A 27,862-nucleotide genomic window follows, 5' to 3' on the forward strand; every position below is an offset into this window, starting at 1 on the left:
CTCCTCTGAAGACACACTCTGACCCATCCTGGTCTCTGAGACTCACTAGCTTCTCTCTACAGTCCAAAGTAGCACTATATGTAGATAACCAATCCATCCCTAGAATGACATCAAAATCCGTCAAATCTAGAACCACAAGGTCAGCTGGAAGGTATCTACCCTCTGTAAATACTGGACTGAAACGACAGACTGACACTGCCACTGATGGGTCACATTTAGGTCCACTGACCCAGAGAGGATACTCTAACTCAGAACTGATCAAACCCAATCTCTCTATGGCTCTCGAAGCAATAAAGGAATGAGAAGCACCGGGGTCCATCAACGCATACACATCTGAACACCCAATGATGAGATTACCTGACACCACTGTGTTCGACGTGTTAGCCTCTTCTTGTGTCACAGTAAAAATCCGTGCTGGGGCTACCGGATTTCCACCTCGGGAACCTGCTGCTGAAGTAGAGGCTGCCCCTCTCCCTCTACCTCTGCCACTACTCTGAGGCATGACTGGCGCTGCTGGCTGAACAACTGGCTGTACCACACTGCCTGAACTCATCTGCTGGGATGGTGCAAAAGTCACCTGAGGACAATCCCGAGCAATATGCCCTTCCTGTCCACATCTAAAATAAGCTGTAGATCCCAACCGACAAACTCCGCCATGTGGTTTTCCGCATCTTCTGCAGACTGGAGCTGTGCCAGAGCTTGAGCCACTACCTATTCCCAGACCTGACTTGACTTTACTCCAGAACTTACTCTTTGTTCCTTTCGCTCTATCCCATCTCTTGCTGCCTGCGGCTGCTGAACTGGGGGCCTTAGAACCCGAAGCCTGTGCCTTTGACTGTTTCTGAATATTGGCACTCGCTTCCATTTTCCTGGCTGCGTCCACTATCGTGTGGAAACTCTCCTTTTCTGCTGGAAGAATCAAGGAAGAATACCTGGGATGCAATCTCATAGTATATCTCCTTGCCTTCTTCTGATCAGTATCATAGGCTTGACCCACATACTGAAGCAAATCCAGGAACTTATCTGTGAATTCATCAACACTCATCTCATCTGTCTGTCGTAACTGTTCAAACTCTATTACTTTCATTTCCCGAGAACTGTCAGGAAAAGCCCACCCTGCAAATTCATTGGCGAACTCTCCCCATGACATGCTATCTATTCTGGGCTCCACATAATTCTTGAACCATTCTCTAGCTTTCTTGCATTTTAATGTGAAACCTGCCATCTCAATGGCCCTACTATCATCAGCTCCCAATTCACTGGTTATCATCCTAACTGATCTGAGGTATTCAAATGGATCATCTCCCGTGTTGTATTTAGGAGCATCCAATTTCAAGTACTCCGTCATTTGTACTTTACCTCCAGATGAGCTAGGTTGATGTCTGTCAACAACAGGGACTACTGGTTCTGGTGGTGGTACTGGTTCATTTGGCTCTGGGTGTGCTGCACTTGGATGGGTAGGGGAAGATGGATACATAGGATATGGTGGGTAATAATGAGGATAAGGCATATATGGCATGTAAGGAAGATATGGGACAAAACTAGAGTACTCCGACATACCTTCCATCGGATACTCTGGATAGCCAAAACCTGAGGTCTGAGCGCCTCCCTGCGACTCTCCCATACCTTCCTCAAATCTGCCTATACCCATGCTAACATCTCTAGACTGGTCAATCTCCATAGCCTCCCTCCTTTCCTCTGATCTTTCTCCTCTCGCTGTACCTCTTCTGCTCTCGTCTACAGACCTTCTAGGGTCTATTGACGTACCTTCCCTGCTAGATCTCTGAGACCTTGCCCTTGGCAATGCAGGAGGACGAGCAGCTGTTCTCTCACTCTCTGGTGGGACTCCAGTCAATCGAGCTGATCGACGAGTTCCTCTCATTTTAACTCTGGAAAACAAAGCATATAACATAGCACTTTAGCATATAAACATCACACATCAATAATGCACATGCATAACTCATGGCATGAAATAGATAGGACTCAATACCCTATCCTAGTGGACATGATTTCCTATTGTGCTTGACCACTTCTAACCTCTATAAGCCCGACACTATCTCTATAGGTCCGATCATGTGAACCTAGGGCTCTGATACCAATCTGTAACGACCCCAAAATGGACCGTCATCGGCGCTAGGATTCAGGTCGGCTTAAGGCCACCAGAACCCGTAGCAAGCCTGCTATACTCTCTGTGTACCTGTAAATCTCATACATGATCATACATTTCTGTGAAAATAAAAACTCTTTTCTCTGTACCAAGGCTTAACCTGTGCATGCACTATCTCTGTACTCTGTACTCTGTACTCTGTACCCCTGACTAGAGCTTGCTCTAGATGGGTTAACTCATACCTGTTAAGCCTGGTTTTTCACATATTCTGTAAAACATATACATATACAGATCATGTACATATCAACAGATTTACAACACAAACTACTAAGTCAAGCACATCTATAACTGTAAACATACTTATTACATCTCTTTAACATTACATGTCCACTCTACACTATTATATTTCTCTTTTCTCTTTCTGTGTTCTGCTGACTTGCCCTGTACACTGTACACTGAACCTGCAAGACTGGGGTTAAGGGAGTGGGATGAGCTCTATAGCCCAGTGAGTAGAACAGTAAATCAATTCATTAAAATATGATCTCATGGAATGCGTCATAACACAGACAATTCACATTAAGAGTAAACCTGTCACCACATAGTCTCAGTAACTCTGTGCCAGGGCATAGCATCGAGCACCTGGTCTTCCTGTCATATATGTATATGTGTATATAACACCACTGTACTTACCATTGCCAGGGCGTAGTCAAAGGCTCCTGGTCTTTACTATACCTGCCAGGGCGTAGTCAAAGGCTCCTGGACTTCTCTATACCTGCCAGGGCGTAGTCAAAGGCTCTTGGACTTCCTGTCTGAGACTATTGGATCATTCAGCATTTACCCACATCAACAATGTATTATGCAATGCAACATATTCGTGGATACTAATGAAATCAACCTATTACAGAATCATGATGCATGAAATATGCTAAAACATTTCATTGGTCAGTTAAAATTAAGTTTAGTTCCACTCACCTCTGGCTATCTGGACTGACTAACTCTGCAGGCTCTGAAAACTCTGGAGCAGTACTCACTGCTGCTCTCTCTGGTTCCTCTGGTCTGTACCTATACAGATAGACTCATATGAGGGACCAAACTAGCTTATGAACAATTCTATTAAATTCCCCAAGAATCCTCTTAAACTCACTCTAATAACCATGCAAAGCATGCAAAGGAAAACTGGACAGAACACTTTCGGCGGCAGGTTCGGCGGCCGAAAGTCCTCTCCAGAGACGAAACTCAAGCACCTTCGGCGGCCGAATCTCCACTTTTAGCTGTCGAACTCTTTCGGGGGCAAGTTTCAGAGGCCACAAGGCACTCTAGAGACGAAAGTCTCTAACCTTCGGCGGCACCTTCGGCGGTCGAACTTCCCTCCAGAGCCGAAAGTCCAAAAGCTCGGGGGCAAGCTTGGGCAGCCGAAGCCACCTCCTCTCTCCTCCTCAGGGGTTCGGCTGCCGAATGTACCTTCGGCTGCCGAACCTGAGTTCATCAGCAGGGCAGAAACTTGCCCTGCCTCTCGCCAAATGCACCAAACTCCACTTCAACTGCACACCATACTTCCTCCACTTGCATACACTCATGTATATGCTCAAAGGGGTCAAAAACTACCTATAAACCCCAAACACACAACACAAACAACACAGAAACAAGCTTTATGCACAAAATCATCAAAACCTCATAAATAACCCTATTCATGCAACTCTTTCCATCAACCCCATAAAACCTTCAGAAAACATAAAAACAAGCTCAGGATCTTCACTTACCTCTTGAAATCAAGAAGATGAACGATCCTAACGTGGAGTTTTGGAGCAACTTGCCTTTAAACTCTCCAAACTTCAAAACTTTGAGTGTTTAGCTTAAAACCTTCAAAGAATCATGAAAACTAAGTAAATCTTTGCATGATTTAATGAAAACATGAAGAAATACTCACAAAGGACAGAGTTTCACCTCAGAAGATAAAAGAAACGGTGCTCTGACCGCTTCAACCGACTGAGGCCATTTATAGGTGGCTGGCCAGACCACCTTCGGCGGCCAAACGTGAAACCGAAAGCCATGCATGTTCGGCGGCCGAACCTCAACTTCGGCGGCCGAACCTGGCTTTTCTGCCTTGGTTCATTTCACTCAAAAACTCATTTCCGTAAGCGTAAAACTTAATGAACATCTCAAAACATTTTAGAAAAACATAAATCTAACCCTTCTAGAGACTTCCGACATCCCGGACTCCACCAGAAAGTAGAATTCCGATGCCGGACTCTAGCCGGGTATTACAGGTCCACTATCTGTATAATTTCAACATTGCTCCCTTCTCCATTCCTTCTTCTATTCTTCCCCCTTCTGCTCATATGACCCTTAGTTCCTCCCATGATCATGTTGATCATCCCGCTGGAGCCATCATTCATTGGTCCCCCTATCTGTCTATGAGGTCTCTCTGCCACCGTGTTTTGTTGAGGTCTCTGCCCTTTCAGCTTCTTTACAAAGTTTCTGAAGTGCCCTCTCTTGATGAGCCTTTCTATCTCATTTATTAATTGGTAGCAATCATTAGTGTCATGGCCATGAGTCCTATGGTATTGGCAATACTTGTTCGGATCTCTTCTACTCGCATCGGCCTTCATGGGCTTAGGCCATTGTTTAAAGTCCTTGTCCTGAACAGCCACAAACACCTCAGCCTTCAACACATTTAAGGGAGTGATTACCTTAGAGATTTAGGGTTGGTATGGTCTTTGTTCCTTTCTTTCCCACTGGTGCCTGTTCAATACCTTCGGCCCCCAATTTTACCTCCACTCCTACCTTTCAGGTCGTTTTTCTTCAACAGCCTTCCCTCTATCTCCTGCTTCCTGGGCGAATCTACTAATGGTTAAGGCGTCATCTTGCCTTATGTACTTCTCTGCACTTTTCATTAGCTCTACTAGGGTAGTGGGTGTCTTTCTACACAATGAGCCGAAAAACTCCAGGGAGGTGGTCCCTTTTTGCATGACTTTTACCGCTCTGGCCTCATCAAGCTTAGGGATCTGCAAAGCCTCCGAGTTGAACCTGGCTACGTACTCCCTTAGGGACTCATTTCTCCTTTGTCTAATCGTCTCTAGGCAGCTAGTCTTTCTCTCTGCCGAGACCCTAGCAATGAACCTGCTGATAAAAACACTAGTTAGGTCCATGAAGCTTTTAATACTCGTTGCTTCCAGGCTATTAAACCATGCTCGTGCTGGTTCGGTGAAAGTGGTAGGAAAGGCCTTGCACATCAGAGCATCAGAGTGGGTCTGAAGCTCCACAAACATCTTGTAGGTCAAGACATGCTCCCGAAGGTTCCCCATGCCATGATATGCGGCCATTGACGACATCATGAAATTTTTAGAAATAGTTTCTTGTTGTACCCATCTCATGAACGGGGATGAGGTTGGTAGCAAGGGGCTACTGTTTTCTTGTGTCCCCCAGTTCTGCTAGGAGCTGCTCTTTCAGCCTCTCCAATTTTTGATCTACGTCCGTCTCTTTTCTTCTTGGCCGCTTCTCTAGGTGATAATTTCTCTCCAACTCTTCACTTTCTGATCTTCCTAGTGGCTCAGAATAATAGCTTTTGGCTTTGTTGTTCTCAATAAGCTCCTTTACCACTTAGCCCCTTGCTATAGCCACAGGCTCATTTCTCCTACTGTCCTCTCCATCTCCTTCACCTGTCCTCTTGCTGCTTTGTTGAGAGATTTGGTGGTTCAAAGAAGGTTGGGGTTTATTAACATTGAATCCTTCAGCTACGGTTAGTATATTCAATGGGGTATTGAGTCCCTTTCGCTGCAACATTTGTCCCATTTATTGGGCAGTGTTTTAGAGTTGAAGAGCCATATTTTGTAGCTCTTGGTTAGACAAGGTGGGTTTAGGCACGGTCCCTACCGAGCTCGGCAAGAGATTGAATAATATGGGTGGCTGGTTCAATGGGGCTGTGGGGCTGGAAAATGAAAACTGTTGTCCTTTCTGACACTGCTCAAGTCATTTGGAGTATTTTGGGTGTGGTTTTCGCCATGATTGGCTATGTGAATCTTAATGGGTATGATGAGGATGAGAACTTTAGTGATAAAAAGATCTTCCTTCGTTCCCACAGACAGCTCCAATTGATAAGCTGAGATCCAATAGAGGGTAGGATTAGAGTATGTGTATGTAAGTTTAGTCTCATTTGCTCCCTCTCCTCCCCTTTATCTCTTTTCTTTTTTTTTTTTTTTATCTTTTTATGACGTATAACCGTCGTCCTATATCCCTATTATTTCCGCGCGGGACTATACGTATAGACGTACTGCCCCCTTTTCCATTGTTAGATGGCCATTTAATAGCCTTCAACATCGCAGATACGATTTTGGACGCTCGGGGGTCAGCTGCTTCGCGTATCCATCATCTCTTGTGAGATGGATCTCTTTCTCATGGGTCTATTCCTTGTTGAGTCCGGCATGCCCGAATTAAATATGGACTGCATAGTTGGCTATGATTTGGCCTTTTAATATGGGCCTGACCACCCCGAATATGAGGGCTAACGGTTATAACTCCTATATATTCACGTAAAAATTTTTTAGCATGTGTAAAATATAATTTTTTTTTATAACAAAACAAAAGATTTATTCCTAGAATAAAAAGAAAATATAATAAAAGAGGAAAAAATGAATTTTTTATAAAAGAATGAAAGATATGTAATTCCATTCTCGGCTATGGAAATGACATGCTACCATCCAGTATAAAAAAATTAATAATTTTGCGATAATTAAGGATATTATAATAGAAAATTGAAAGTTAATTATTTCTTAATCAAGTTTTATAACTTAATCGGGCTGCTTTGACAACCCATAAATTAAATTAGCAATTTTATCAATTTGTAATTAACTTGCACGTTTTTGAGGTCATCAAAAAATAAACAAACATAAAAAAAAAAAAAAACATGAAGTCATGTCCTTATAAAATATCATACAAAATTAAAGATGGCAATAAGCTTAAGTTCCTATATTAATTTCTTGATTTTTGGTTCAAGTCTTCTCATCTCAACTACTAGCCAAACTCATCTATGATGTCCAGAGAACCGTGTTGCCTTGTTCATATTTGGAGATTCATCTTTATCTTTCTTTGTTCCTACAGACGGCGCCAATTCATAAGTTGAGATCTAATAAAAGGTAAGATTAGAATATATGTGTGTGAGTTTAGTCTCGTTTACTCTCTCTCCTTCCATTTATCCCTTTCCTTTTTTTTTTATCTTTTTATAACGTATAACCGTCATCCTATACCCCTAGGCTATATGTGTGTGAGTTTAGTCTCGTTTGCTCTCTCTCCTCTCCTTTATCTTTTTTTTTTTAATTTTTTTTAATGTATAACCGTCGTCTTATACTCTTACACTCTGTCATTTCCGCGCAGGACTATATGTACGAACGTTCTATCCCATTCCCATCGTCAGACGGCTATTTAATACCCTTCAATATCACGCAGATACGATTCCGAACACTTGAGGGTTAGATGCTTTGCGTATCCATCACCTCTAGTGGGATGGACCTCTTTCTCATGAGTCTGTTTCTTGTTGAGTCTATCCTGTCCGAATCAAATCCGGACTGCATACTAGTAGTCTGGCTTAGCCTGCACATTAGATTTGGATGGTCTATGACTTAGCTTTTCAATATGGGCCTGACCGCGGCCAAGTATAAGAATCCAGCAGTTATCTATTTCTATATATTCACGTAAAAAAATTTTAGTAGTAAAACAAAAGATTTAGTCGTAGAATTAAAAGAAAATATAATAAAAGAGGAGAAAATAAATTTTTTTATAAGAGAATGAAATATATGTAATTCCAATCTCGGCTATGGAAATGACATGCTACCATCCACTATAAAAAATTTAATAATTTTGCGATAATTAAGGAAATTATAATAGAAAATTGAAAGTTAATTATTTCTTAATCAAATTTTATAACTTAATCGGGCTGCTTTGACAACCCATAAATTAAATTAGCAATCTTATCAATTTGTAATTAACTTGCACGTTTTTGAGGTCATCAAAAAATAAACAAACATAAAAAAAAAACATGAAGTCATGTCCTTATAACATGATCATCAGAATATCATACAAAATTAAAGATGGCAATAAGCTTAAGTTCCTATATTAATTTCCTGTTATTGGTTCAAGTCTTCTCATCTCAACTACTAGCCCAAATCATCCATGGTCTCCAGAGAACCATGTTGCCTTGTTCATCTTTGGAGATTCATTATTTGATGTAGGAAACAACAACTACATCAAAAATGCAACTTTCGGAGCAAATGTTTAGCCCTACGGTGAAACATTCTTTAAGTATTCAACTGAGAGATTTTCCGATGGCCGACTAATCCCAGATATTATTTGTATTTTCTTGCTCTTGTAGTTAACAAATTAGATGTCTTTCTTTGTCACGGAGATGGGTTCTGAACTTCTAGTTTATAAATTGCATCTTCCTTTGTAGATGAGTTTTTGAATTTACCTCTACTTCCACCGTATCTCCAGCCTGGTAATTGTGACTATATCTATGGAGTGAACTTTACATAGCAAATTTGTAAATTAGTATTCATAGCCCTACGGTGATGCGAAGACTTATAAATTAGTATTCAAAGCCCTTCACTTGTTTAGCGTAGGAGGCAATGATTACATAGCAAATTTGGCCTCAAACTCCAGTGTTTCAGTCATTCTCTAAGGAAGAATTGGTTGGGATAGTTATTCGCAACCTCACAACTGAGATCAAAGTAATCATTTATTTGAATTGGCGAATAATTCAAATTTAAAATAGCTTAATTATGTATACGTAATTGAACGTTAAATTTCAGGAAATTTACAAAAAGGAAGGAGATTTGGCTTTGTAAATATAGGGCCTTACGGTTGTGCGCAATTCACCAGAGCACTAAGTACAACGGTGGCTGCCTGGAAGAAGCCACAGCTCTAATAAAACTACACAACAAAGAACTTTCAAAAGCACTTGAAGATCTAGAGGAAGAACTGGAAGGATTTGAATATTCAGTTCAACCAGATTTAATTAACCGGATTTAATTAAATTACTCTTATAAGATATTTTTCCAGATATTTTAGTAAAATTATCCCTTATATAAAAAAATGCTAAACTTTCTTTTAACATATTTATTTTTATTATCAAAAGTAATTTTTAGTGATTTATTTTCAGGTAGTACTCAATTTTTATTATCAGAAATATTTTTTTTATGTGTTTTAGTAGAACCGTAAATATTTATTTTGATATAAAAAATTAATCAACAGTAACAAATATCGTAGGTAAACAAAAATATATATATATATATATATATATATATAAGAAACAAAAGAAGCAAGGCATTTTATTGAAGGTGACATCAAATCCTATATTATTTTGCAGCAATAACATCACCTGGGATGTTCAAGATCAGAGATGATGAGATGCATATTTATTTAGTAGATACGCCATAGTAATATGACGAATGCCTTACTTGATATATAACTAGCTACTTAATAATATACTTTGAAGGGCCTAGCTCTAGCAGCTTGGGTACGAGGCATCTGAATCTGAATCTGAAGATTGGAGTTATCAGAGGAGGATTTAAAAAAGTCGTGAACCCCGTAAGGTTGCACATATCCTGACGTTTTATTCCACATCCATTCAGCTAATAGTTCATTGGCAGCATCTGTGTTATGGACACCATCAAAAAATACATACTCTGTCTTGTTTCCACATACACAATATTCATATTCCAAAGCTCCACAAGCTTCCCCACGATATGTCGAGTTCCCACAGCAAGCACTGCTCCCATTTTTGAACCCTGATCATACATATATATCATCCAAATTAATCTTATATATGTATATTAGACAAAAGACAGAACAGAGAGAGAAGCTGATTAAAATTACCGTAATATTCAGGTGCATCAATCAGGCAGCCGATGGCATCATATGCATTAAAGACTGTATAATTGAGTTCTGGACACGTTTCTATTAGTTCCCGAAGTCTACGAGGTAGTTCATCTCTGTGTGCTTCTGCATATTTTGCTAAAGTTTCATTCAATTTTCCATATTTTTGTTTAACAAAAGGGAGACCACTTAATGGTGCCACGTTCTGAACTACAAATTTTCTTGCTCCAATAGCATACAAAGCCTGCGCTCAATCAACAATACAACAACACTTATATGTAGATGCACGTAAAGCAATGCTTCATCTTAAATATTATTGACAATGTATAGACGATTATCAAACCTTGATTGCATCCAATATGCCTGCAATCACCTTCTCCACTATAATTGTACTATTTCCTATAAAGTATACGGAATCGAAATAATCTTGTGCACCTATGCTAATCAAGTAAACAGCCTTATTCACCCTCCTCTTCACTTCAGTTTCGTTAAATGCGATTATCGATAAGTCTATGAGGAAGTTAAACAGCTCAACCTGGCTTGTAAGGTTCAGCTGAAACATAGAACAAGAAAATTATAATACAAACAGTGCTCTTTTAGGCTCAAAATTTCAGTTTCTTATTGTTTATATAGAGGGAGATCTATACAGACAAAATCACTCAAAAACAAATATCAAGAGTACGTGCTTACAGAAGTATTGTCCGTCTTAATATCAAGAACACTTGCACCCTCCATAGCGAAATTGGCACCATAAGTGAAATCTTCACTTACGTTGAGAGCAGGAATTAGAAAAGGAAATCCCTCCTTTTCAGCTGTGCATGCAATCAAAGCACAACATTAGAGTTAATCAAATTTCTCATTAATCTCGATTTATATATGTTATATACATCTTACATACCAATAAAATCAGCCACTGTGCGACCATCGGAATATCTTCCCGTAGAATGTCCAGTAAAGAAGGTGGTGCCGTATGGTGAGTGAAAAGAAGGAAGATACTTATCAGGATTTAAGAGTATTTTATTGCCTGGATCATAGAGTCCATCCCCAAAAATGACGAAATATTTATCAAAGGAGTAAACTGGGGTTGGATTGACAAGGGTGAGAACTGATAAACTTAAAATGAACAACGAATGAGCTAAACAGCTTGCCATTGCACAACTTTAATTGAGCTTATGTAGATTTGGTTTCTTTGTGGTTTGAGTTTGGCCATTTCTGATTCCAATTTATAATGGTTATAGATTACATAGGAGTCTACTATATTCAACATATGTATGCAAATGTGAAAATCATTCTTTAAGAATTTTAGATGCTTACATGTTTTACTTAAAGTTTTTGAATAATTTTATTTATTAAATATTATAATTTTATATTTTAAAAAAAAATTGATGAAATTCTAAAAAAATTAATGACGAAGATCAATGTGTTTTGATTACACTTTTATGGTCTTTATTTTAGCATATTATTTATGGTGTATACTTCTTATCTTAAGAAATGAGTAAAAAAGACTATCTAAAATACTCATTATATTTTTTATTACAATAAAATTAAATTTAAATTTACCATCAAAAATTAATTTATTTTAAATTTTTATTCTTTTATTTAGTTATAAAATTTATATTTAATTTTATATATTTTAATAACACTCTAAAAGATGGTAGATATTTAAATAATTAAGAATTTATTTTTTTATAGTTTTTAAGCTAATTTATATATATTTTATTATTTTAATATTTTCATTAAAATAATATAAAAAATAGTGCATGGGGTTAGAGATATCTAAAACTTAAGTTTAGATATTCTGAATGTAATTTATCCATTTTCATAAATATTAAACTTTATTTCTTATAGGATAATAATATGAAATTGAAAATTTTTGTGAGAAATGACCTTGAATTTCAATTATCAAATATTATTGAAAGATATAAACTATATTTTGTAGAATTAAAATTATAAAAAAAAAGTTAATTAAGGCTTAAGAAAATCATCATTCAACTTTTGATAATTTTGTTTGCCCTAAATAAAGTTAGATTATATTTTTATCTGGTAAGTCTTAATTAAAGAATGATAATTTAATTTGTAAATTTGAAACTTTCTGTATTAAATTTTTTAACAGTATGAAAATTGTGTCATTTTCGTTTTTTTTAAAACAACTTTTCTCAAATTTGTGATCATAATGACAAAAAATTCCTTCTCAAATCTTATTTATAATGATAAGAAAAGGATTTGTTTTTAAATTAAATAACCTGGTTTTGTTTTTAAATTTAAATTTTATAATTTCTTTTTAGAAAAACTCACTCATATAAAAGCCTTAAAAAATAAACCCTAAATAAATTTAAAAAATCAATAATTTTGAATAAAAAATAAATTGTCTCATTAAATATATCATCCCTCTTAAATAGTTGTATAAAAAATCTAAAAAATCTTAAAATACTAAAAAAAAAAGACTTTAGAGACAATTTTGAGACCGTATTAAAATTAATTTAATTTAATTTAAATTATTTATAAATTTTATATAAATTTAAAATTATTAATCTTTTTATACTTCAATTTTTTACTAAGTTTATCTTTTATTATATTTTAATTAAAATAGAAAAAAGTAACTTTCACCTGATAAAATTGAAAAATTAAAATAAATGATTTTAATATGTAATGTAACTTTAAGTATTGTTTAAAATAAACAAATTTCCTTTTAAATTGATTTGGTACAAAAATTGATTAAAAAATTTTTAAAAAAATAAAGCTAATAAAATTTTAACTCTATTTAATTTATTGAGAATTATAATATATTAAATTTAAAACAAAAATAAAATATATTTCTATAATTTCTTCACAATTTTAAAATATATAATTCACTTAGTTCAACATTATAATAAATTTCAATTAAAATTGAAAAATAATAACTATATACAATCCAAGCTAACAAAAAAAAAAAAACTTATAAGTTCTTCAACTCATGAAAATGATTACTAATATCATGACCTAATTTAATTAAAAGGTAATTAATAGTATGAAATCTTAAAAATTCTTTGATTTGATTACAATTATTATGATAAATATTTTTGAGGGTGTTAAATCCATCAATCTGATTTTTTATTTTTAATTTAATAATTTTTGTAGATAAAATAATGTGTGTCGATCCCATATAAATTTTAAATTTATTTAATTTTTATAATCAGTGAGGAGAAGAAAAATTATTTAAAACGAATGAGAGAAGAAGAAATAAAATGGTGTGATTGAATGATGAATAAATAATTAATTTAAAAGTTTAGATAATCAAAGTTAATAGATTTCAGTTTATTGATTCAAAAGGTAATTTATTTAATTTTTTATTATTAAGTTAGAGTGTTTAAACAAGTGGATCCCATCGATTTTTTTTAAGATTGAATTAATTTACGAAACACTATATTAATTTTTAATTAATTAATAATTTCATCAAACGTGTAGATTTAATTAATTAATTGCTTTAAGAAGAGAAAAATCCAATTTAATCAACAATTGTAAGCGAATTATTTAAATTAAATCATTCAATTTTTTAATATAGATATACTAATTGTTATTTGTATTAACAGTAATATTTTGTCTATTTAAAATATTCAATACACTTCTTAAATCTCTAAAAAAATAACGATGGAGGAGATGAGATGAGATCCTACTTCTAAAACAATCTTTATATAGATGAGATCCTACTTCTCAAACAGTCTTTATATATACTTTTTTAAAAAATAATGATAATAGATAATATTCAAAATTTAAAACTCCAATCATATTTGTAGCTATTTAAAATAATTTGAATTCTATACGACTGTCAAAATAAAAATCTTACAATATATCCATCAAGTTTGGATCACAACTTTGGATAAGGCAGTACCTTACCGCCTAAAACAGTCTCTGCTGGTTCCTTTTTATACTTTCTATTTGAACACCTTTTTATACTTTCAGTTTTAAATCTGTTCAAAATTAAAATCTAAGTAAAAATTCAATTATTTGCCATCAAATTCATAATAAACTCATAAAAATTAATATGGAAAAAATGTTAATAAAAGTTATTTATTAGCAACTTAAAATTTTTATACTAAATTTTAATTTTTTTATTTTCTACAAAGATATTTAAATTTTAATTTATTAAACCTAATTCACTTATTAATTATTTAGCATTTTTTTTTGTCAATTTCATCCTACCCAATATCTTATACATAATAATAATAATTTTCATTTAATTAAAATCAATGACTTTTTGATGATATAAAAATTTAATGTTTATCTTGGAAAATAATGATAAATTTTAATTTTTGAAAAGTTTTTGTGTAAATAAAATTTCAATGAGAAAAAATGTTAGACAAAAGATTTTTGTTGCTAAGGGTTTGTTCGCAAAAATTTTCACAATAAATTTGCACCACCCGTATATTTGGGTTTCTGCAATGAAAAATTTTCATCGTTAAAGGGTTGTGATCGGTAGCAAAAAACTTTTACAAAAAATTTGTATTTCTCTCCTATGTTTTAGAAATTTGGGCTTCTACAAAAATTTTTCATAGCTAAAGAATTTTATTCCATTGCAAGAAGTTTTCACTTTCTATCTATTTAACAATTTAGTAGAAATCTAGGCTTCTACAACAAAAAATTTTTGTCACTAAAATATTTTATTTCATCGTAAAAGCTTTGATAATAAATTTTCAATGAGTTTAATCTAATATTTGAATTGGGCCATAATTTTTTTGCGACTAAAATTTACATCGCTAAATTAGAGCGATAGGCTTTATGATAGTAAATATGTCACTAAATCAACAACGGAATTTCTCCATCGCTAAATAATTTGCATAAATATTTTAACACAATATTATTTTTAAGTATTTCTTTGGTTCTCATTAAGCATGAAAGTCTATCAATATTAGTGCTTTATTAAGACTTTTTTTAAAAATAATAAAAAAGAAAAAAGCTGCTAATTATTTTATTAGCAAGATGACGATATTTACACATATCAATAAAATAATCTTATGCGTCTGATAACCCATAGTAAGCAATAATTATTTTTTTCCTTTTATATTTATTTTATTTAGACTCTGCATCAATTTAATATCAACGTGTTATTATGGTCATCTCATAATAAATTTCAATTATAATTGAAAAATAATAACTATATACAATCAAAGCTAACACAAAAAATAAAGCTTATAAGTTCTTCGACTCATGAAAATGATTAAACGAAATAAAAGTTTAATATCATGACCTAACCACTATAACAAAATTGTAGAAAAATAAGAGACGAAAAGGAAGAGAATTGAAAGAAGAGAGATGAAACCCTACTTCTAAAACAACTTTTATATATACATTTTCTAAAAAATATATATATATAAAATTTAAAAGAAGTAAAATAAATTGACTAATACTTCTATCGTTGTTATCCTAAGTAATTTTTGATATGATTGTATTTGAAACTATTTGAAATAATTTGAATTCTATATAGTTGTCCAAATAAAAATCTTACGATCCGTATGTCGAGTTTGAGTTACAGTATTGGTTAAGGCAATACCTTCTCATCTAAAACAATTCTAAAACTGTCTCTATTGTTTTTTTTTATACTTTCAGCTTTAAATCTTTCCAAAATCAAAATTTAAGTAAAAATTTAATTATTTAACATCAAATTCATATGTCAATAAAGTTATTTATTAGCAACTTTAAATTTTTATATTAAATTTTAATTTTTTTTATTTTCTACAAGGATATTTAATTTTTTATTTATTAAACCTAATTCACTTAATAATTATTTAGTTTTTTTTTCAATTTCATTCTACCCAATATCTTATATATAATAATAATTTTCATTTAATTAAAATCAATGACTTTTTGATGATACAAAAATTTAATGTTTATCTTGGAAAATAATAATAAATTTTAATTTTTGAAAAGATTTTGTGTAAATAAAATTTCAATGAGAAAAAAAGTTAAATAAAACATTTTCCTTGCTAAGGGTTTGTTCGCAAAAGTTTTCACAATAAATTTGCACCACTTCTTGTATTTGGAATTCTGCAACGGAAAATTTTCATAGCTAAAAAATTGTGATCCGTCGCAAAAAGATTTTACGACAAAATTGTATTTCTCTCATATTTTTTAGAAATTTGGGTTCTATGAAAATTTTTCAACGCTAGAGAATTTTATTTCACAAGAAGTTTTCACTTTGTATCTATTTAACAATTTAATAGAAATATAAGCTTCTACACTAAAAAATTTCCGTCACTAAAATATTTTATTTCATCGTAAAAGCTTTGATAAGAAATTATTGATGAGTTTAATCCAATATTTGATATCCGTCACAAAATTTTTGTGAATAAAATTTACATCGCTAAATTGGAGCGACAAACTTTATGATAGTAAATATCAGTCGCTAAATCAGCAACGAAAATTTTCAATCGCTAAATAAATTACATAAATATTTTAATGCAATATTATTTTTAAGTATCTCTTTGGCTCTCATTAAGCATGAAAGTCTATCAATATTAGTGCTTTATTAAGACTTTTTTAAAAATAAAAAAAAAAAGAAAAAAGCTATTAATTATTTTATTAGCAAGATGATGATATTTACACATATCAATAAAATAATCTTATGTGTCTTGACAACCCATAGTAAGCAATAATTACTTTTTACTTTTATATTTATCTTATTTAGACTCTGCATCAATTTAATATCAACGTGTTATTATGGTCATCAAGGAAAAAATAATTTCACAATGCGATAAGTTCGTCAAGGGAAAAAGAAATCCACAAGGCAACAAGTTTGTCAAGAGAAGAAGAATCTCACAGGGTGAAAAGTTCGTCAAGGGAAAAAGAATTCCAGGGCGACACTTTATCAAGAGAAAAAGAATCTCACAAGACGACAAGTTTGTTAAAGGAAAAACGAATGCACATTATTGCTAAAATCCTATAAGACAGGTTTATTAAGGAAAAAATCAAGACAACTCATTATTAAAATTTCACAAGGTGACAATTGTCAAAGAAAAAATCTTATTTTTTTTAAGTTTGACATAATTAAAATATTTTTTTTTCAAATTGAATTAATGAGATAAAACTAAAATTAAAAAATAAAAATAAATTTATGAAACTGCTGTAAATTTATGTACATATATGCACACTCATAATCTAATAACTTAATATATAAGCTAGTTAATTATTTTTTTAAGTGATTATATCTTAGATATTCTCTATAAAATATTTTTATTTTCAATTATGATAAAAAAATTTTAAATAGAATTTAACTGCTGATAAGATTAATATGATATATAAATATCATTGTTTGCATTATTAAAAATTATTTAAAAATTGTTTGCAGTATTAAAAATTTGATTTGACAATTAATATGATATATAAATATCAAAATAAAATTAAATAATATCCAATTCAAATTTATTTAGTTTTTTTATTTTTTAAAAACACTTACAGCATCTCTATTTCTTCGATAAGGAGGTTGGATTTAATATTTAAAATCATTAGTTAGTTGTTATGTATGCAAATCAATTTTAAAAGAAAAAAAGTTTTTTGGGTTTATTTTTTAAAAAATATTTAATATTACATTACATATTAAAATCATCATATTAACTTTACAGCCTTGTAAGGTGATAATAACTTTTTTTATTTTAAAACACATTAAGTTTCATTATCAATTTTTTGGAATATTATCAACTTTTTGAAAAGTAAAATTTGTAACTGTGAGTTATGATAACTTTTTTTTTAATGGAAATCACATTTCCAGTAAATTTCATATTTTTATTATTTTTATTTTGAATTGAAAATTTAATATAAGTAGAACTAACAATCTAATAAATTTAAAATATAAATAAAACTCACTATAAAATGAAGTGATTAATTTAAATACCAAAATAAATTAAACCAATAAATTTATTTAAAGTATAATTTTATTTCATTTAGTAAATTATTCGTCTTTTAAAAAAATTGATTATATCTTAGTTATTTTCTATAATTTTTTTTCAATTATGATAAAAAATTTAAAAAGAATTTAACTACTCATAAGATTAAAAATTTTAATATACTAACTCTAAAATTAAGTTATAATATAAAATTTTTAAGTAAATTAATTTTAATAGCTATTTTTAACGTGGGTTACATACTGTCTATATATATCCTTGATATTATCTTAATTTAATTTACTTGTTATTTTTTATATAATATAATATTACATATTGTTTGAATTATTAAAATCATTATCATGGTGTATTTAGTTTTTATATTTATGCAAATCAATTTTAAAAGAGAAAATTGTTTTTTTATTTCTTTAAAAAAATATCCAATATTGCGTTAACATTAAAATTATTATTTCAATTTTTCAGTTTTATAAAGTGGTAATAAATTAATTAAAAGAATTTAAGTAAAAATTAAGAATACTAAATGTATATAAACTTTAGGATAATTGCTAAAAGAATCTTATATTTTAATTTTTTTACAGTTCTATCATATACTTTACTAATTCACAAATATATTTTATCGAATTAAATAAAATTATGAAAAGTCCAATGTGTTTAAATGGATGATTGATTTATTTTAATAATTTTTAAATAGGACCTGTGAGTCCTGTCTTTCTTTATTATTTTAAGTTGTAAAATTCCCATCTACCTCCTCTTGAATGTAACTTAAGATTTTTTTTTTTCCAGTTATATAATTATTATGTAATTAGGATATCTAGATAGGAATTTTTTATAAACCTAAGAAGAAAAAGAAACGTTTAAAAATTACAAGGAGTATTGGACGTGGTGCATTGGAGGAGCTCTTTTGACTTTTGAAGATGAAAGAAGCTGCCGCCTATAGTTTTAGGAGTGTATGTTTATACATGTGATATGTATGATATACAACAACAATACCTATGCATGAGATCTTAGTAGAAATCTTAGGATTAAAATCCCTAATTAAAATTTTAAGTACATGTTAAGAACATAATATCTTACCACCCATTGTTATAACATAAAATTAGAGTTTGGTTTTTATTAACTTCTTGAGCAAACCCAAGGTTAATTTCATCCGAATATATTTAGTGCTATGAAATATTTGATATTTCTGAACAATGGTTCTACTTAACTAAATTACTTGATTTGGATAGACAAATCCATGATCATGTAAGTTTAGAATAAGAGCTAGGTATAACATATAAAGTATGATAAAGATAAAGAGTTGTTACCTAACTGATCTAGAAGTCACACACACATATAGAGATGTGATTAATAAATTATGTTATCTACCTAATTTAATTTATAATAATTTATTGAGCAAACCCAAAGTTTTTTTAAATTAAATTGGATCCTAACCTACTAGGAGATCTATTGTTGGATTTCTCAAATTAATAGATAGGGCTATTAATTTAAATAAAATAGTGGGAGACTAATTAAAAGATTAAAAACCTTATCTATTAATTAGGAAAATAAATGAGACTAATAATTATTATTTCTCCATTTATAGATCCTTTTCACCATGAGTAATAATCTATGTCTGCGTAGTATACTTGATGCTAATAAATTAATTGATAAGTTGAGATCTAATTAAAGGTAGAATTAAGATATATGTGTATGAGTTTAGTCTCATTTACTCTCTCTCCTTCCATTTATCCCTTTCCTTTTTTTTATCTTTTTATGACGTATAACCGTCGTTCTATATCCCTAGACTATATGTGTGTGAATTTAGTCTCGTTTTCTCTCTCTCCTCCCCTTTATCCCTTTCCTTTTTTTTTTTTTGGTCTTTTTGTAATGTATAACCGTCGTTCTATACTCCTATAGTCTGTCATTTCCACGTGGGATCATATGTACGGACGTTCTGCCCCATTCCCATCGTCAGACGGCTATTTAATACCCTTCAATATCACGCAGATACGATTCCGAACACTTGAGGGTTAGATGCTTTGCATATCCATCACCGCTAGTGAGATGGACCTCTTTCTCATGAGTCTGTTTCTTGTTGAGTCTATCCTATCCGAATCAAATCTGGACTGCATACTAGTAGCCTGGCCTAGCCTGCACATTAGGCTTGGATGGTCTATGACTTAGCTTTTCAATATGGGCCTGACCGCGGTCCGAGTATAAGAGTCCAACAGTTATCTATTTCTATATATTCATGTAAAAAAATTTTAGCATGCGTAATATATATATATATTTTTATAGTAAAACAAAAGATTTATTCGTAGAATTAAAAGAAAATATAATAAAAGAGGAGAAAATAATTTTTTTTTATAAGAGAATGAAATATATGTAATTCCAATCTCGGCTATGGAAATGACATGCTACCATCCAGTATAAAAAATTTAATAATTTTGCTATAATTAAGGAAATTATAATAGAAAATTGAAAGTTAATTATTTCTTAATCAAATTTTATAACTTAATCGGGCTGCTTTGACAACCCATAAATTAAATTAGCAATCTTATCAATTTGTAATTAACTTGCACGTTTTTGAGGTCATCAAAAAATAAACAAACATAAAAAAAAAAAAAAAAAAAACATGAAGTCATGTCCTTATAAACATGATCATCAGAATATCATACAAAATTAAAGATGGCAATAATTAAGCTTAAGTTCCTATATTAATTTCTTGATTTTTGGTTCAAGTCTTCTCATCTCAACTACTAGCCAAACTCATCTATGGTCTCCAGAGAACCATGTTGCCTTGTTCATCTTTGGAGATTCATTATTTGATGTAGGAAACAACAACTACATCAAAAATGCAACTTTCAGGGCAAATGTTTGGCTCTACGGCGAAACATTCTTTAAATATCCAACTGGGAGAATTTTCCGATGGCCGACTAATCCCAGATATTATTTGTATTTTCTTGCTCTTGTAGTTAACAAATTAGATGTCTTTTTTTGTCACGGAAATGGGTTCTGAACTTCTAGTTTATAAATTGCATCTTCCTTTGTAGGTGAGTTTTTGAATTTACCTCTACTTCCATGGTATCTCCAGCCTGGTAATCGTGACTATATCTATGGAGTGAATTTTGCATCAGCCGAAGCTTGTGCTCTTGTTGAAACTCGTCAAGGATATGCAAATGTAATCTTGCTTGGCTTGTTAGGCTTCAAATATAAAATTGTTAACTGATATATTTTATCTTCTTGCTTCTTTGGTGATAGACCTTCAAACTCAGCTGAGTTATTTCAAGGATGTGGGGGAAAAACTAAGGCAGAAACTAGGTGATGCGAAGACTTATAAATTAGTATTCAAAGCCCTTCACTTGTTTAGCGTAGGAGGCAATGATTACATAGCAAATTTGGCCTCAAACTCCACAGTGTTTCAGTCATTCTCTAAGGAAGAATTCGTTGGGATAGTTATTCGCAACCTCACAACTGAGAGCAAAGTAATCATTTATTTGAATTGGCGAATAATTCAAATTTAAAATAGCTTAATTATGTATACGTAATTGAACGTTAAATTTCAGGAAATTTACAAAGAGGGAGGAAGGAGATTTGGCTTTGTAAATATAGGGCCTTACGGTTGTGCACCATTCACCAGAGCACTAAGCACCAACGGTGGCTGCCTGGAAGAAGCCACAGCTCTAATAAAACTACACAACAAAGAACTTTCAAAAGCACTTGAAGATCTAGAGGAAGAACAGGAAGGATTTGAATATTCAGTTCAACCGGATTTAATTAAATGACTCTAATAAGATTTTTTTTCAAGATATTTTAGTAAAATTATCACTTATATAAAAAAATGTTAAACTTTCTTTTATTATTTTATAAAATAACTTGAGTTTTATACTCTCATTTTTAGTGATTTATTTTTCAGTTGTACTCAATTTTTATTATCAGAAATAATTTTATGCCTATTGTAAATATTTATTTTGATATAAAAAATCAATCAACAGTAAGAAATATCATAGATAAACAAAATATATATATATATAAGAAACAAAAGAAGCAAGGCATTTTATTGAAGATGACATCAGATCCTATATTATTTTGCAGCAATAACATCACCTGGGATGTTCAAGATCAGAGATGATGAGATGCATATTTATTTAGTGGATACGCCATAGTAATATATGACGAATGCCTTACTTGATATATAACTAGCTACTTAATAATATACTTTGAAGGGCCTAGCTCTAGCAGCTTGGGTACGAGGCATCTGAATCTGAATCTGAAGGTTGGAGTTATCAGAGGAGGATTTAAAAAAGTCGTGAACCCCGTAAGGTCGCACATATCCTTTCGTTTTATTCCACATCCATTCAGCTAATAGTTCATTGGCAGCATCTGTGTTATGGACGCCATCAAAAAATACATACTCTGCCTTGTTTCCACATACACAATATTCATATTCCAAAGCTCCACAAGCTTCCCCACGATATGTCGAGTTCCCACAGCAAGCACTGCTCCCATTTTTGAACCCTGATCATACATATATATCATCCAAATTAATCTTATATATGTATATTAGACAAAAGACAGAACAGAGAGAGAAGCTGATTAAAATTACCGTAATCTTCAGGTGCATCAATCAGGCTGCCGATGGCACAATATGCATTAAACACTGTATAATTGAGTTGTGGATACTCTTCTATTAGTTTCACAAGTCTACGAGTTAGTTCATCTCTGTGTGTTTCTGCATATGCTGCTAAAATTTCATTCCATTTTCCATATTTTTGTTTAGCAAAAGGGAGACCACCTAATTGTGCCACGTTCTGAACTACAAATTTTCTTGCTCCAATACCATACAAAGCCTGCGCTAGATCAACAATACAACAACACTTATATGTAGATGCACGTAAAGCAATGCTTCATCTTAAATATTATTGACAATGTATAGACGATTATCAAACCTTGATTGCATCCAATATGCCTGCAACCACCTTCTCCACTATAAATGTATGATTTCCTATAAAGTGTACGGAATCGAAATAATCTTGTGCACCTATGCTAATCAAGTAAACAGCCTTATTCACCCTCCTCTTCACTTCAGTTTCGTTATATAAGGGTTTCCATAAGTCTATGATGAAGTTAAAAAGCTCAACCTGCCTTTTAAGGTTCAGCTGAAACATAGAACAAGAAAATTATAATACAAACAGTGCTCTTTTAGCCTCAAAATTTCAGTTTCTTATTGTTTATATAGAGCGAGATCTATACAGACAAAATCACTCAAGAACAAATATCAAGACTACGTGCTTACAGAAGTTTTGTCCTTCTTACGATCAAGAACAGTTGCACCCTCAATAGCGAAATTGGCACCATAAGTGAAATCTTCACTTCCGTTGAGAGCAGGAATTAGAAAAGGAAATCCCTCCTTTTCAGCTGTGCATGCAATCAAAGCACAACACTAGAGTTAATCAAATTTCTCATTAATCTCGATTTATATATGTTATATACATCTTACATACCAATAAAATCAGCCACTGTGCGACCATCGGAATATCTTCCCGTAGGATGGCCAGTAAAGAAGGTGGTGCCGTATGGTGAATGAAAAGAAGGAAGATACTCATCAGGATTTAAGAATATTTTATTGCCTGGATCATAGAGTCCATCCCCAAAAATGAAGAAATATTTATCAAAGGAGTAAACTGGGGTTGGATTGACAAGGGTGAGAACTGATAAACTTAAAATGAACAACGAATGAGCTAAACAGATTGCCATTGCACAACTTTAATTGAGCTTATGTAGATTTGGTTTCTTTGTGGTTTGAGTTTGGCCATTTCTGATTCCAATTTATAATGGTTATAGATTACATAGGAGTCTACTATATTCAACATATGTATGCAAATGTGAAAATCATTCTTTAAGAATTTTAGATGCTTACATGTTTTACTTAAAGTTTTTGAATAATTTTATTTATTAAATATTATAATTTTATATTTTAAAAAAAAATTGATGAAATTCTAAAAAAATTAATGACGAAGATCAATGTGTTTTGATTACACTTTTATGGTCTTTATTTTAGCATATTATTTATGGTGTATACTTCTTATCTTAAGAAATGAGTAAAAAAGACTATCTAAAATACTCATTATATTTTTTATTACAATAAAATTAAATTTAAATTTACCATCAAAAATTAATTTATTTTAAATTTTTATTCTTTTATTTAGTTATAAAATTTATATTTAATTTTATATATTTTAATAACACTCTAAAAGATGGTAGATATTTAAATAATTAAGAATTTATTTTTTTATAGTTTTTAAGCTAATTTATATATATTTTATTATTTTAATATTTTCATTAAAATAATATAAAAAAAATAGTGCATGGGGTTAGAGATATCTAAAACTTAAGTTTAGATATTCTGAATGTAATTTATCCATTTTCATAAATATTAAACTTTATTTTTTATAGGGTAATAATATGAAATTGAAAATTTTTGTGAGAAGTGACCATAAATTTCGATTATCAAATATTATTGAAAGATATAACTATATTTTGTAGAATTAAAATTTTTAAAAAAAGTTAATTAAGGCTTAAGAAAATCATCATTCTACTTTTGATAATTTTGTTTGCCCTAAATAAAGTTAGATTATATTTTTTAAACCATCTTTTTTTAGTTTCAATATTTAAATAATTAAGGATTTCTTTATTTTTTTAATTAATTAGTTATTAAATTATTATAAAATAATTTATATTATTATAATAAGTACTAAATTTGATTCATTGTTAAAATTAATTTATTTTATCTTTTTAACTAATTTATCCATGCTTTTTAAATATAATTTTTATCTGATAAGTCTTAATTAAAGAATGATAATTTAATTTGTAAATTTGAAACTTTCTGTATTAAATTTTTTAACAGTATAAAAATTGTGTCATTTTCGTTTTTTTTAAAACAACTTTTCTCAAATTTGTGATCATAATAACAAAAAATTCCTTCTCAAATCTTATTTATAATGATAAGTGATGATCTGAGATCCAATAGAATAGGGTTTTACAAGGGTTTTTGTATTACAGAATAAGTTTAAACTTTCTGGGGAGGGGGTTCCCCTTTTATCCATTTCGCTATACTTGCTGGTGACGTGTAAAGGCCTTTCCATGATTGGGACACGCGTCTCTGACATACAGATTCGGGCGTACGAGGGTATCAGCAGCCTGCTCCATGCGTAACGGCCTCTGATTCTCCTCGTGCGTACGTTCGAGCGGATCTGCTAGGTTGTCTTAGTATGGCTCTGGATACTGGGCTGGGCCGAGAGTCGGGCCGGACGCTGAGTCTGAGAGGAGAGGGCCTGCTAGTCACGGACTGGGCCGATCTAAGTGAAGAAGCTTGGTTGAGCTCGGCCTTGAAGGTGGCACGAACCAGGCTTGTCTCGTGTATCAGGTGTGTGGGCCTCTGCAAGATGGGCTTTTGGCTATGATCAAGGCCCTGGGTCAGGATGGAGAAATCCAGCGGTCATCAATTGCCCCTTCACCTTCTCGGTAGTTATTGCTCCTACTGCCGAGGGGGTGAATATCAAGAACCATTATGACCGCGCTTGTTCGTGTTCAGGTGCCTTAATAACATCCTTTCATCTTTCTGTCGTTGTGCAGTTTCCGAATCCTATCTGCTCTTTCCCTTTTCTGGCTTTTCTCCATTCTTCGTGTTCTTTGCTGTCTTTGTTTTCCTGTCATCATTATCTGGACATGTCCTTTCTTTCCTTTTCCATGACTATCTTTTAAAATTCTGACACCGTTAGCTTAGAGTCTAGCATAGCTCTGCTCCGTGCTAAGGCCTCAGGCTCCGGGTACATATCAACGCTAACTTTTCTTCATTCTCAAATCCTCTGCTGGAACAAGAGGTTCTTCCTTTCCGTTTCTCTGTCTGCTTTTTTCCTCCAGCGAGATTGTTCTGATGGTTCTGTTTTATCTGCAAAGGATCCATTTGACGCCTTCTTCAAACGGAATGAGGTGAGCTTGAGTTTGCATTGCTTTGTTGCCCCAGAGGTTAATCTTGCTTTTATCATCTTGATGGAGAATTGTTTCTGACTTGTCTCTGTTTTGAAACTTTTTGCAGTACCTGAGATAAGAATGGGTCAGTTCAAAATTCTTAAAAATTTGATGTTACCTCTAAGGAGTCTGGACGGTGCTTTGGAGATCCTGCTGGTAGGACGGCCGATGGGTGGGATTATTCGGCAAGCTATTGAGACTGTTTTACCCAGGTCGTCTGGCCGGCCTCCTCCTCAGTTTGCTGTCCGAGCTCCAAAGAGGTTCTGGGCTGATGAGAGGTCTGCTCCTTCTTCCGAGAAGAAAAAGGAAATTTCCTTAATGCCCCCGTCGTCTTCTTTTGATATAAATGGAAGTGGAGAGAATGATCAACTTATTATTCCCTTTGATGTGAAGTACCAGTATTATGCAAGACTTTGGTGTGAAGTACCAGTATTATGCGAGACTGAGATCTGCTGCACTCAGTCAAGCTTCTGGCGATACCTTCGAATGTATGCTCAGCGATCTCCTTGGAGCCGTAACTAGAAAGCTCGTGTTTTCATGGTACATACGGACAAGCTCGGATATTATATCCTGTCCGTATGTATCGTGAATCACATCTGGGCAATCAGGGTGTCGACCTATTATAGGGGAACAGTGAGAAATACTTATGGGAATCAACTTGTTCAATTCCCCTATAATAGCGAGACAGATCTTGGCCTTTTCTGCCAAACTCACATTCCGAGCTGCGAGAGTTCTTCCGAGCTGAAGATTAGAGTAGTGAGGTAGGTGATGACGATGTAATCGTAGATGGTGAAGTATCCGGACATGTAAATCCTTTAAAGATAGTCTTCCATTCTGTAGGCCCGGATATGTAAATCCTTTAAGGATAGTCTTCCATTCTGTAATGTACTCTTCTTTTAATGAAATTCTTGTTTTTCGTTCATGCTTGAGCTTGTTCTTTTCTTTGTCGTGGATGGAGTACTGATACTGCTTTCTTTATAGCCTTAGCCAACTAAATTTTGTTTTTTCCGAGCTGAACTGACCGTATTCGTGAGCTTTTGCTTTTGATTAATGATCTGAACTCCGGATCCACTTAGCCAACTGAGCTTTCGCGTTACTCTTTTCGAGCTGGACTTACAGACCTGTGAGCTCTATTTCGGTTTACTTTTTTCGAGCTAGAATGCCGACCTGTGAGCTCTACTTTTATTTCATAGGTTGAACTCTAAGCCCTTAGCTCTGTATGTTTCCGAGGTGCCCTTGTTGCCTCCGATCTCGCGGCATTTGTTCAATAACAATCGAATTAAATCTTATAACTTTTTGAGTGATAAGCAGGTCTGACCTTTATCATGCTCCCACCTGTTTGTACTTTTGAGTCTTTTCATAACTTGCCCCTCTATTTCCTTGGTATTTACCGTGGAAGTGGTGAAGTGGTGAATTTTTGCAGGTTGAGTTACTGTGACTGACGAGTTGGGCTTGTATTATGTAGATGGCAGATGGGCTTATGTAGATGAGCTGTCACTGTGGACTTGGCCCTTGTGGAGAAGCCCAGCGATCATCCTTTTGCCCTTTTACCTTCTCGCTGGTTATTATATAACCGTTGAGAGGGTAGACTTTGAGAGTAATTAATGATCGCGCCGCTCCAAGACAAAACTGTTCAGATCAACGTTTCATCTCATTACTGCCTTTCATTTCGAATTCCTTCTGTCTTCTGAAGAAACTAGCTCTTTTCTGCTTTCTGTCTCCCTGCAACTCCTTCTGCTTGTCTCACCTTATTGCATTTTCAGGTACGCGTCCTTGTTCTTCCATGGCCCTTTCAGAGCTTCCTGATATTGTTGACATTGAGTCGCATATTACTCCTTCCAACATAACTAGGTATATTTCCCGGAGGCTCTTAGATACTCCTCTGTATCTGATTCGAGCGCCTCTTCCAAATGAAAGGATAGTTCTTCCTTACCCACCCCCTTCGGGTTTGGTGGATTCCCAAGAGGGTCGTCGTATAGTGTTTTTCTTGAAGCAGAGAGAATTC

At 32.8% G+C, this 27,862-nt stretch overlaps 2 protein-coding genes and 2 pseudogenes across 3 annotated transcripts; 2 read left to right on the top strand and 2 right to left on the bottom strand.

Moving 5' to 3' along the window:
• Nucleotides 1-7,050: 7,050 nt before the first annotated feature.
• LOC122725124 lies at nt 7,051-9,127 on the top strand (annotated as a pseudogene).
• Nucleotides 9,128-9,538: 411 nt separating this feature from the next.
• On the bottom strand, nt 9,539-11,162 carry LOC110626084 (inactive GDSL esterase/lipase-like protein 25). 2 transcript variants are annotated; one of them, XM_021771825.2, is made up of 5 exons: nt 10,872-11,162; nt 10,664-10,785; nt 10,317-10,526; nt 9,974-10,217; nt 9,539-9,885 (listed from the first exon to the last, which is right to left on the bottom strand). In XM_021771825.2, exons 1-5 carry the CDS (start codon nt 11,122-11,124, stop codon nt 9,575-9,577), a joined length of 1,140 nt encoding a protein of 379 aa, XP_021627517.1. In that variant the 5' UTR covers nt 11,125-11,162; the 3' UTR covers nt 9,539-9,574. The 2 variants fall into 2 exon arrangements, with proteins under 2 accessions (XP_021627517.1, XP_043818023.1); XM_043962088.1 differs by lacking the exon at nt 10,317-10,526.
• Nucleotides 11,163-16,666: 5,504 nt separating this feature from the next.
• Nucleotides 16,667-21,611, top strand: LOC122725125 (annotated as a pseudogene).
• Nucleotides 21,612-21,852: 241 nt separating this feature from the next.
• On the bottom strand, nt 21,853-23,621 carry LOC110608255 (GDSL esterase/lipase). The gene is made up of 5 exons (XM_021747470.2): nt 23,331-23,621; nt 23,123-23,244; nt 22,776-22,985; nt 22,433-22,676; nt 21,853-22,344 (listed from the first exon to the last, which is right to left on the bottom strand). The coding sequence occupies exons 1-5, from the start codon at nt 23,581-23,583 to the stop codon at nt 22,034-22,036; spliced, it is 1,140 nt and encodes a 379-aa protein (XP_021603162.2). The 5' UTR covers nt 23,584-23,621; the 3' UTR covers nt 21,853-22,033.
• Nucleotides 23,622-27,862: the final 4,241 nt, after the last annotated feature.

This window comes from Manihot esculenta, chromosome 11, assembly GCF_001659605.2.
Source record: "Manihot esculenta cultivar AM560-2 chromosome 11, M.esculenta_v8, whole genome shotgun sequence".
In the NCBI taxonomy this organism is placed as follows: Eukaryota; Viridiplantae; Streptophyta; class Magnoliopsida; order Malpighiales; family Euphorbiaceae; genus Manihot; species Manihot esculenta.

Bases quoted from the DNA above. Each gene is read 5' to 3' on its own strand.
- LOC110626084 (XM_021771825.2), bottom strand. From the start codon at position 11,124: ATGGCAAGCTGTTTAGCTCATTCGTTGTTCATTTTAAGTTTATCAGTT. The intron at 10,527-10,663 runs GTAAGCACGTAC...TCTATGTTTCAG, and splicing joins TTAAGACGGACAATACTTCT to CTGAACCTTACAAGCCAGGT. The intron at 9,886-9,973 runs GTAATTTTAATC...ATGTATGATCAG, and splicing joins TGATGCACCTGAATATTACG to GGTTCAAAAATGGGAGCAGT.
- LOC110608255 (XM_021747470.2), bottom strand. From the start codon at position 23,583: ATGGCAATCTGTTTAGCTCATTCGTTGTTCATTTTAAGTTTATCAGTT. The intron at 23,245-23,330 runs GTATGTAAGATG...TTGCATGCACAG, and splicing joins CACAGTGGCTGATTTTATTG to CTGAAAAGGAGGGATTTCCT. The intron at 22,677-22,775 runs GTTTGATAATCG...GATCTAGCGCAG, and splicing joins GCATATTGGATGCAATCAAG to GCTTTGTATGGTATTGGAGC.